The sequence below is a fragment of the Calypte anna genome, chromosome 3 (assembly GCF_003957555.1).
Source record: "Calypte anna isolate BGI_N300 chromosome 3, bCalAnn1_v1.p, whole genome shotgun sequence".
Lineage (NCBI taxonomy): Eukaryota > Metazoa > Chordata > Aves > Apodiformes > Trochilidae > Calypte > Calypte anna.
In genome coordinates this window covers 69,986,614-69,998,852 of record NC_044246.1, presented here as the reverse complement: position 1 = coordinate 69,998,852, position 12,239 = coordinate 69,986,614, and the positions used below count along the sequence as shown (strand labels likewise).

Here is a 12,239-nt window from a genome sequence, read left to right as displayed (position 1 = left end):
TTGTGCTGCTGGAAAAATTCCTAGCTTTCTGCTACAGAAATCCATGCCAGTCACCAGCCACATTCAAGGCTCAGCCACAGCTTTCAACTGATCATTGGAAAAGGTGTTCCTACTTCAACCACAAAAGCTGACTGTAAAATATATTAGTTCTAGACACAGCTATTGGGACAATGTACTTACTTAAGCTACTCAGTTGTCTGATTATATTTGCCAAGGAGATATTGGTGACACATTCCAATTCATTCTTGATACCTCGGGGCAGAGCTGTGTGGCAGAGGTGCCTGGGGTCTATGTTCCTTTTTACCAGCGGCATTCTGAAATATATCAGAGGACCAGCAGACCTGCAAAGGAAGGAGACAAAATACTGTTACATTTAATTATATTTTAAATTCAGATTATGTCTAAAGTTAAATACTTCCATAATGGAGGTAAAAATACCTCCACACTCCTGATGGAATGCATTGCCCTATGATTACATAAAACTTTTCTTCCTTGCCTGATCAAAGACTATTTCATTATCTCCCTTTAAATCTTTACCTGACTCAGATGTAAATGAAGTAACAAATATTTTTTTAGAGCTCATGCATTTTTCTTTTTTCCCTGGGGAAAAAAAAAAAAAAGACAGGAAAATCTTTGCAGTACAAAACTAGTAAAGAATGCTTTACTTCTTGATAGACTACTTCCTTATTTAGGCCAGGCAAAGTCCAGCAACAAATTCCCTTTATTATGAGGTCAAAGTCAAACTTGTTGCCTATTCCACCTGAAGGGTAGATGTGATCCCTCCATTACATAATTTCATGTCAGCAGCAGAAGTCACCCTTCTAGTATGAACATCAATTCTAAATCATACCTAATCAAGGGCAGAAAAGAGATGTTTCCCTTCCACCTACACTGCTACTGGCTATAAATTCAGCTAAGACCACATCTTCCAAGTATTAGAAGTCTCTGCAGTAAACTTGTAGTATAAAGGACTCCACAAGTTAGAAATCCTGCACCTCTGCACCTTTCCCAATCCACACATGTTAATTCAGTCTTCACTGGTTCTGCAGACAGCATAAGAATCATCTCAGGCTGTGAATACTAGGACTGTAATTTTCTGCACCCACGGGCACTGATTGGGAGGAGTTTCCCTGGGGGCATGTTAGGCCTCTCACTTTATGTGCTGCTTATAATGTATCTGTCTACTAAAATTTTTGTTCATGAAAACTGGATTCTCTAAAATTCTGTAATTTTTCCATCATCTATCATGTAAAACTCTGAATGACCACTGCAAGACTCCCATGTGATATGCAAGAAATGGATATACTTGGTAATGGTATAATTTATTCTCTCTTCCCATTGCAAATGAGATTACACATTCTTCAGACAGCAAGGCAGGCAAGTTTTCCATACCACAACCTGCAGTCCTAGTTTCTCAGCCAGAGAGCCTGCTACAGCTTCATCTGTCCTCCTTTTAGGAGCTCTATCCAGAAATGTTGCCAGAATGCAGCCAGGGCATCATGCTGTGGTACAGAATGCATCTTCCCTGTGGTATGTGTTTAGCCACCGTTATCCTTACTTGGTTGAAAAGGAGAGCTTTTTTGGATAAGAATATCACAAGGTCGTGGTGATAGAGTTGAAATTATGCTGACCTAGAATGGCATAGGGAATGACCCTTCTGAGTCAGACTGCTGCAATGGAGTTTTTTCAAGTCAGAGACTGCTGTAATGGAGTATTTTCCCCTCACAGACTGCTTAGATTTCTCTTTGCCACTTTTCTTGGGAGTATTTTCTTTCACTGAAGCCAGGGCTCAGAGCTGAGGGACCCGGGCAGGATCCCTAAGTCTACCTGAGATACATCTCTCTGTTTCCAGGATCTGATTAGACTTCATTCATTGCATTTTAACACCATGGCTACTGCCCTTGTTTTCTCAAGGGATAAAACCAATGAATAATCACTGGCTTAAGGGAAAGATTATACAGTTCTTAAAATATTAACAGTATGGAAATATGCATGGGACAGGAGCAAATTATAAGAATATTTTAAAATTTTTTTCTTGGAATATCCCAAATCCTTCTAGTCCCAAAATAACTAAGTACAAAAAAGCTAGCTGCTTGATACAAGCTAAATGAAATTCTAATGCAAATCTAAACATAGTCTCAGCTAGAAATAATGACAGAGTGTTTATAATTAAAGTGAGACTTTACACCTCTTGGTACAAGACTCAGGTGCAGCATGAAGCAAAGGGAGATCAAACAGTCCCCATCAGCAGAGCTTCTGCTGTCTGAGGAATATGCAGCCCCCCTCTCCCCAGTGACAAGACCCTGAAGAAACCCTTAACTATAAGTTCATTATCACAGTTTCCCAACAGAAAATAAAAGAACCATTCTGTCACTATCAAAGAAAACAAGAAATGATACGTGAGCAATGTTCTAAGGAAGCAATTAAATATTAATTCCAGAGTTAAGCCCTTTCTTGATTATTGTTTTAATGACACTATTGTATAAACAGCACAGTAGGGAAGTCGTCTAAAAAGAGGTCCAAACAAGTAAGTAATGTTTTCACAGAAAAAGTAAAAATTTGTATATACAAAAGAAACTGAAATAGTCCTTATTTCTAATATATTTCTAATTTAATTTCTGATTTAATATTTCTACCACAGATCTGCACTAGAAAGGTAAAAAAAAATAATCTGTAAACAACAAGCATAAAAACAGGCGATGACTAGTGAACCATTTCTTCTGTTTTACTTTATATAATCAAGACATTAGTAAGTTATGATATTGTTCTCCATCCTTAATTTTCCATCATTCATGAAATATCTTATTAATTTTATAGCATGTATAGTTGGTAAAGCTTCAGATGCTCAAGTGACGGATTCTTTACAAAACTCTGTGTAACAGCAATAATAATAATTTTAAAAAGTAATTCCAGCCATCTGCTAGCTAAATTTTAAGTAACAGCATTTGAGTATGTTTTGTCATTTACCTGTCAGATTTGTCTCTAGGATAGGGCATTCAACAAAATAGCTGATAAGATGCAGTGCTGGCCCAAATATTTTCTACATTACACAAAAACTGATGGTGCACAATCAGACATTAAACCGGAATTCCCCAGACCTCAAAATGTACACCTCGGATCCTGAATAGAGGTCCATTTGAGCCAATTAAAATTTTCTTGCTTTGACCAGTCTAAAAAATTTGTAGGAAATCTACTCTTTGACCTTATTTTCTCCCCTAAACCCCACAAATACCATTTTCTAATATCTGAAAAAAACCAGCTGTGGAAGTCCAACAGAGGATATAGGGCAAGAAGAAAAGATAGTATAGGGAAGAGTACGTATGGTAAAAGGCATAGTTTAAAAGCAAGAATAAACTTGGAAGGGAAACAAATGACAGAAGATATTGACACTTTCCAAATTATGCAGTGCTTGAAAACCATGCAAAGCCTGAAGACAGAGTATTTCTCCATTTCTTATGGAAATAGGAACAAGGAAGCAACACAGGAAAGTATCACTCAAACATGCTTGAAACCAAGGAATCAGTATTTCACACAGTTATTATTAAATTTAGAACTCATTGCCTTAGGATGCTGTACACAGCAAAAGTACCTGATAGCAATTTGTCCACCATGGACCACATATTCTTTGAAGTTTGCTGCAGCCTCTGGAAGATCTTGATGATTCGTCCCCAACTACACTCACTGGTCCCAGCACGGGGTGCAACAGGTGAGCAACAGCAAACAGAACTTTGCTGTACTAAAACAATTTCTTCGTTTCTATAAAAGATATATTTCTAGAGCAGTTCTTACTGAGAAAGCTGAAAAATTCTGAAATAACTGTATTTATCATGCAGCTTTAGAGCTACTAATCAGGTAAAAACAAAAAAGGCATTGTTAGAATCTAGTAGATCCTTTAGGTTAAAAGCAAAAAAATACACACAAGTAAGCCCTGAAAACTGTTCATAACCCCAACCAGGCAGAAGAGAGAAGAAGCTTGCCAGTGCATGAGAGCATCCTCAGGCTGAAAAGAAAGGTTATATGACACCTCCTCAGAGGCTTCCAGTTCTCCTCCTGCCTCCCCAGCCTCAGAGCTGTCCCTCCCTTCAGCCTCACTGCTCCCCAGCTCAAAACCCAGGGGAAAGGAAGGTAAACCTCAACCCCAAGTGTCTCCTCTTCCTTACTGTCCCATACAAATCTTTGAGGCAATTCCTAAGGAGTGACACTGGCTTGCACTGAAGTTAAATGGAAGTGCTTTACAGCAATGGTAAACTGAAACTCCTCTTTCACAAAGAGATGCAGATCTATTTTTTTTTTTTGCAGAACCACTATTTAAAACTTCTCTCTCACTTCCTATGCATCCCACGAAGCACTCTGAATCCCCTCCAGAAGCCAGCTCTGATCTTCTTGACAAACCCCTCTGCTACTTCAGTCGCACACAGCCTGGCACAGCCTCACGGCCCCCACATGCGCTGCAAGCCTGAGTGCAGAATACGAATGCCTGCACATGCTGAGCATCTGATGTTCTTGCCATGCTTTTACACAGGATTTCTTAGGAATTAGGTAAAAATGCTCCTGTTGCTCTTTCAATTAATTCCTGTAATTTAAAGAACAGCAAGAACAACGGCACTAATGGAAGCTAATTATTATCTTTTTAGGACAGCCTCAAAGAGATTTGACTGCACTTCTTTTTGAAAGTCAAGTTGCTTAGGGGCCTTAGGGGTGACACTCTTACATCTCAGCCTCAACACTGCTGGCAGCAGCTGAGAAATTTGCTCTGGGGGCACCTACCTCCAGTGCCCACACTGCAGCTCCCACCAGGAGGAGGGTTTCACCCTGATGCTGGTGCCAGGAGAAGGCCCCGGGCATCACTGCTGTAGGAAACAGCTATCATTTTCCCCTCAAACAGCGTCTCTGGATCCATCTCAAGTGCAAGATGTGTGGAAAAATGTTACATTGCATTACATTAGAAGGTTGTGAAAAATTTGAAATGTCAGCTGTCACAGTAATGATTCAGGTTTTCAACCAAATACAGGAAGACAAGTAGGAATGAAAGCAGAACATTAATGGGGGGAAACCCAACAAACCTGCCCAACAGTTTAACTGGTAATTAAAGCATACTTCAGTTTTCATTTCAGAAAACTAATGACATCTCACAATCACATGTCCTTTTAAATGCATGTTTACTTCTGATTAGGTTACATTTCCTCCTTACTAAACTTGACATTACTTTCTTAGAATTAAAGACATTAATCTATAATTTTTCTATAATATACTGATAATGCAGCACTGAATGCCCTTGCTTTCACAGGGTTAAATTTAATTCCAACCACATAAAGCATCTCTTTATGTTTTATTATTACCATACTTCTTGTAATTTTCCTTTAACAACATGCAATGACTTTCATATGCCTCATTTAACTGATCACGTTTTAGCTGCTGGCAAGACAGACCACAATTTGAAATGCAACAATCAATCTAAGACTTCCCTCCCTCGCCCTTTGAAACAGAAATAGAATATACAATAATTTTATATTTACTTATATAAATGTGTAGTAACTGCACCTACACAATGTAGACATTGGGACAGAATGAAAATGGCTAATAAAAATCTTCAAAGGTATTAATGAATCTGGTAAAATAATAAATGTATTGGTTAACAGAAAAAGCTCATTCTCTTTCCTATTTTTCTTGTAATTACACTACATGACATCATGATATACTAGTTGCAGAGAATCCAAAGATGAAGATTTTATAATATACATCTCTGTCGTGGAAAGGCAAATTGCAGAGACTTCATGCAGCTTGTTTCTCTACAGCTCCCACTACAAGATCAAAGTTCAGGTAAAAGCTTGAGAAAACACAGGCACCAGCTTTATGGAGACCTTCAAGAAGGAGGAGGCCACTACCACCTACTGCTGAGTCAACATAAAGATTTTAAAACTCTGAAGGGAATTAACATCCCTTAGAAGATACATCTTGGAACTGACAAGATGGCAACTGACATCTTAAATTGACAACTGAACAGAACTCTGTTGAAATGCCAGTTTTACAATTTTTTCTGTTATGAACAATGACAAAGAATCAAAGATCTCCTTGGAACACTTCCCTCAAATTTCAGTCTTCTGCAATGCAGAAATTTATCTAACTGTAGATGACTAGGAAAAGATGACCTTATTGCAACTAAAAACCAGTGTCCCAGAAAATACATGCAAGATATATTTCTAAAAAAGTGATATTGACATCACTGCTGTTTAAGAATAATTGTAAAATTAATTGTTTACATCCTAATATTTCCTATACTAGATTGTCTATGCAAAAAAGTTGTCACGCATTTGGTCTATGTACACTACAGAATATGTAAAGGAAGCTGATAACTTATTTTCCTGTTAAACTGCAGTAATTAATAAAATAATTCTTATTTTATTTGTAGCCACAAATATAAAAAACCCCACGTTCCTAATTTCAATACCAGTCTCTCAAACTGTCTCTAAATATTCTGTTGCTGAACTCAATTTAAGATCATGCAGGGATGGATTAATATGTCAAGTCTCTATCTCAGTAATGTTGTACAGGAAAGTATTTGATTTGCAAGATAATAATAAACAGATTTCTTGCTCATAAAAATTTAAAATGCATTGGTAATTTTTATTCTGCATTTAATACTGCCTGAATACTGTATTGTCATAATTGCCAGTGTCACTTATTTTCTTCCTATAGAACAAACTATAGCCATCTCTAGTCCATCTGTCATGCCAAATAAGCAGAAAGCAAGCAATGCCATCACAAAAATGGGTAAGACCTAAGTTCTACTAAAACTCTTAAGACATAATTACATACAGTGCTAAAAAAATACATTACAGCTATTACCATTTAATCAAAGTCCTACAAGGTGTGTATCATAAGACTACAATCTCTCCCCCATACATGCATGCACACCTGTGCACATACAGAGGTATGCTCACCTCTAAAGCACATGGATAAAATATTGGAAAATTCTGGCTTTGTTTATAGTAGTTAAAAACTGCAGATACATTTACTTCCTTGCCAAAATGTTTTAAGTTCCATCTTTATTCATCTAAACAAATGAAAAATGACAGGAATATTTTACACTGAAACAAAGCAAGTTCCTATTTTCAGCTCTGTATTTTTTGTGCCAACAATGAAACAGTATAATAAAAATTAAAGCCATTTTGGAAAGTTATGGGTGAGCAGAAATGGAGTGATTAATTATTTCCATGATGACTTTTAAGAGCTTTACCTATGATAAATTAGTTGTTTCAAAACAAGCGTTATTGTCCCTGAAATAACTCCAGTGATGGCAGCAACAGCAGAATTTTCAGCACAGGTAACACTGCAAATGATGAACCCCTAGGGAAGAACTTTAGAGCTTGAGTCCAGCTACATGTTGTACAGCTTTGGGGTTCCTGAGGGTCCTTACACACTGGTCTGAAATTCCTCTCACCTGCATTTTGTTTGTGCTGTCACCGGCCCCTCTTGTCCCAGTACTCGGATGACAGAGGCTGTCACCACCATCTATAAAGTTGTCTCCTCCCCTCAAGCCCTAATGAAAGATTTCACTCTCATCATGTGTACAAAGTGAAAATCTAAGGTATCCTAAACACAAGGAGAGAAAATTCAGCTCAATGATGGTTTCTTTTTTTCCCAGCACAGCTGCAAAATACAACAGGGTTAAATAAACAGCATGCAGATTTTGCAAATCTTATCCCTTTTCTTAAGGAGAATTCCTATTAATGAAGTGAAATTCAAACACAAAAATTTCTAAGCATAGCAGCTTACAAACTGGCTTTTTAAGATAGTTTCTGTCTACAAGGCTAAGTTCAGCTTGGTTTTATGTAACTGAAGTTTTTAATTTTTTTTTTCACCTCTGACTTTCTGGAATATAAAGAAATACCTACTAATTTGCCTGTTATCTTGTTAATACTGTTAAGTATAAATTATTTTAACCATATTGGTTCTTTCAGTTTTCCCCACTACCAACAGCTTCTATCTAAGTATGATAAATGCCACTACATGTAAGGTGTTTATGTCAAATCTAACAAATGTGCAGCAAAAGCAAAGTTAAAAAAGAATAAAATTCAACTAACATATAATGCAGTTCCTTGATGTGTCTTGCTTATAATTTCTTTTTGTCTTAATAAAGAAACTATTTAAATAATATTGTTCTTGGGGGGAAAAAAAGAAAAATCAGGTTCAACAGTATGGCTGATGTATATAGGGGGCAACAAGGAATCAAGCCAGTTAAACTTCTGACTCATAGACAAAATCCAGTGAAAGAAGTTGATGTGACATTGTTTACTATTTCTACATCAAGAAACACTTAGATATACAAACTTCCTTCACATTAAGTATTTTAAGCAAAATATGAAAATGAAAAAGGGTATGAAAATGTTTTGCTATAACAACTTCCAAAAAAAAAAAAAGAAAAAAACCACAGAACACATGAAAAGTAAAATTTCTGATTGAAGTCCCAAAGTATATAAAAAACCAAAACAAAGCCCAAACTTGAAGATTTCCAGATGTTAGATTACAATTAATTGGTGCTTGGTTTTCTTTTTCCTTACAATTCTACTTCTCAGTATCTTTTAACTAAAACCTTTATTTCGTATGTGATGATGCTACATCTTAATGACCTGTAATATTTTAAGCTTACAAAACAGTAAACACTGAGATAGTGAATACAGCATAAGTGCATTCTTCAAATGTAATTACAAATCTTAAAGGCACAAAATCCTAATCACTCATTTTTTCAATACTGAAACTGCAGTATTACACTACTGTGAAGACATAAAAAAAGCCATCTTGTGGGTATTTCACAGAAAAGATGAGAATCTTTGTCTCCAAACTGGCACACCTTACTAATTAAAAAAAAAAATAAATTAATCGTGTTTGCCTATATATTAATGGAGAAATATTTGCCCCATGGACCACATTGCACTTTATTGTTAGGATGTTAACCAAGAAATAAATACAGTAACTCCTTGTGCTTATATTTCTATCAAGCTTCCCGAAGAATTAAAACAATATAAAACATTTGCACAATGCATTTGCATTTTATACATGCACACACATACTGCTACCTCTCAATAGAAATCCTTCTAATTATTACATTGAATATTTGACAAAAAGAGCTGCAAAATTTCTTAGCATTACTAAATCTTATTCAGATTACTCTGTACTCATTACTTTTCTCCTAGTGAGCTCCTGTCAGGTCACTTGATTAAAAACAATTTTGGAAATATCCTGGGTTCTAATTTAGGTACAGCCAAGAATGTTCAAATTAATTTTTGATTACAAGTTTCCCTCCATTCCCCAAAGGCTAAAAATTTATTAATGCATAACATACTATGTGATTTGAAATTGCTTTTTTGAGAGCTATGTTTTATCTGATGGCATTTTTTTTCACTCCGCATTATCTTGTCTTCCTGTTAACAGTTTCTACATATGGTGCATAATACAAAAGCCTTGTGAGGGATTACAACAAAAGCTCTTTATTACAGTCTTGACAGAGACAGATAACTAATCCAGTGTTAACTTAAAATCAAAACCTTGGTACCAGAACTAAGGGTACTGCTTCTGGGGTTTTCGCATACCTATCATAACATACTACCTTTGAAAATTTTCTACAATATTTCTTGAAAGTTCTGCATATGAACAGTTAACTTCATTACTTCATCCTTTACCAGTTCAGGATAGGGCCTATTAAAACACGTGCCAATTTCATTATTTTATCAGTTTTACCACGGGCACACAAAATCAATCCCGATGTGCTTCTGTTCCAGGGATGCAACCACCTACTCTTGAACGGACAGTAGTCGGCAGCAGTAAATGATAAATATTTAAAGGAAAAGTACCTGAACTTCCCAGCTGCCAAGAAAAGTAACCTGCTGGCTCCTGGGATGACGAGGTGCTCCAGCCTGGCCGCCCCATCAGCGTGGCATCGCCAGCTCCACGGGTCCCCACGCAGAGGGAGCCCCCGGGCTGCGGCACTGCTGATGGCAGCCAACACCTCCCACGCCGGGAGGCTCAGAAACAAGCTGGCCCTTGCACAGGGGAATTAGAATTCAACACACAGTGCCCTGCCTCAACAACAGAGCTGTCCTTACAAAGGACACGCAGCAGCCCACACCCCCGGTGAGCAAAGCCTGCTCTTTTCTCCCCAGACACAAGTGGAGAACGCCCCCCTGAAGGCAGAGCGGTTAAGCAGTAATTATTCCTTTGATACCAAGCTACAGCTGGTAAATATTAAATTATGACATGCTGAAAAGGAAGGAAATGACTGGCTGTGCATGGGTGAGGAAAGGAAGGAAGGAAGGGGAATACGACAGTCTGGGCCTTTCACTGTGTTGACCTTACTGCTGAATCCGAAATCGGATGCTAATGAAATAATCAATAATGTTGGGAATCTACAGAAGTAATGAGACCCATGTACAGAGGGCTGTGACCAAGACAATTCACACAGTGCAGGAGCTACTTACCCAATTTCTGTGTTGTAATCCACCAGTGATGCACTCTACACTAACTAGTACTCACTAAACTCAGTAACAGGTGTCAACACTGACCATTTAGTGCCTTAAAACATCACCAGAGATTTCAAGAAGTGATGTTAGCACTGCAAGAGGCAGAGATAAGCCACATACTTAAAAAATAAATTTTCTCTGCACTTTACACAATGATAAAAAAATGCCTAAATGCATTTTGTGCCTTGATACCAAATGCATGAACAGCATATTACTGGTTTTGATTTTATTGCTCATGGTTTTAAAGGCAGAATTGAGATATACCAACTACCAAGTGGGATGTAGACATGTGTAATAATCATCTTATTACTAGCTGAGCTTCTTTGGAGATGGATTTCTCTCCCTTGTGAGCAATACATTCCTCAGAAGAGGATTTGTTGCAAAAAAATAGGAATGTGCAAAAACAATATTTTGACCTGTCTACTGCCATTTATGCTACTTTAAATGTTTGAACAGACACGCTGCAAGAAAAGGGTATTAACATTCACAGAAAAGTTGTTTACTTTTGAACAGAAATGTTATTAAATATTCATCAGTCCAGAAACACTGATGGTTTATATTTTTGAAGGCTAGAAAATTATCATTTCATCCTTCACTCAGTATAATGTCAAAATTCCCTACTGAGTGAGTACAAGATTTGTAAGTATCGACTGGAGGACTCAGATGTGCTTGATTCCTACCTGGTGCAGTGCTGTGTGGGATATAAAATTTTCCAGTAATTTCCTATTCAATTTTCATCAATTCAGGTAGGCTGTTTCTAGTAAATTAGTGAGTGAAGTATTCTGCAACCAACTACATCTCACGCACAGGAAAATCTGCCAGTTCCTCTTTCCATCTCGGTTCCAGTTTCCTATACTTTCACATTACACAGACTAGTTCTTACATCTTGTTGTTTGCAACCTTCAGGTATGTACAGATGTTGTACCCTTTCTTTGCTAGCAATTCTACCACACTAGAAATTTTTGGTTTTCTTTAGGAGAAAAAAAAATTTTCAAGTGCCACTGATTTCAGTAATGTTTATTACTCTTACCTAAGCACCTTCTAATTTATCAGCATTATTCTAGCCATGTGTTACCCAGATGCAAAAACAGCATTCTTGATGCATCTGTGTTACGTGAGCAGACATAAACAAGCCTATAAACATCAGGATGGTGTTTAGTCAGCAGTGTGCACTCACAGCCCAGAAAGCCATCTGTATCCTGGGCAGCATAAGAGGAAAGGTGGCCAGCAGGTCAAGTGAGGTGATTCTCCCCCGCTATTCCACTCTTGTGAGACCTGACCTGGAGCACTGTGTCCAGCTCTGGAGTCCTCAAGACAAGGACACAAAGCTCTTGGAGTTCAGTGAAGGGCCACAAAGTTGTTCAAAGCACCTGTCCGGTGAAGAGAGACTGAGAGAGTTCAGATTGCTCAGCCTGAAGAAAATTCCAGGGAGTCCTTATTGCAGCCTTTCAATGCTGCAAGATGGGAACAAACTTCAGCATGCCTGCTGCAGCAGGAAAAGAGGTAATGGTTTTAAACTGAAAGACATTTTTGCATTGGATATATGGAAGAAATTATTTACCACAAGAACGATGAAACCCTGGAGCATGTGGCCTAGAGAAGTTGTGGATACCCCCTACCTGGAAGTGTTCAGGGCCAGGTTGGATGGGGCTTTGAAAAGCTTGGGAGAGGCTTTTTATAAGGGTTGGAGTGATAGGAGAAGGGGTAACAGCTTCACACTGG

At 37.7% G+C, this 12,239-nt stretch overlaps 1 protein-coding gene across 1 annotated transcript in view; it reads right to left on the bottom strand.

Moving 5' to 3' along the window:
• WASF1 (WASP family member 1) overlaps positions 1 to 335 on the bottom strand; it is a 30,488-nt gene extending 30,153 nt beyond the window's left edge. The window contains exon 1 of the mRNA XM_030447623.1: positions 181 to 335. Coding sequence (XP_030303483.1) covers positions 181 to 313 — 133 coding nt within the window. The 5' untranslated portion in view covers positions 314 to 335. The remainder of the gene's footprint in view (positions 1 to 180) is intronic.
• Positions 336 to 12,239: the final 11,904 nt, after the last annotated feature.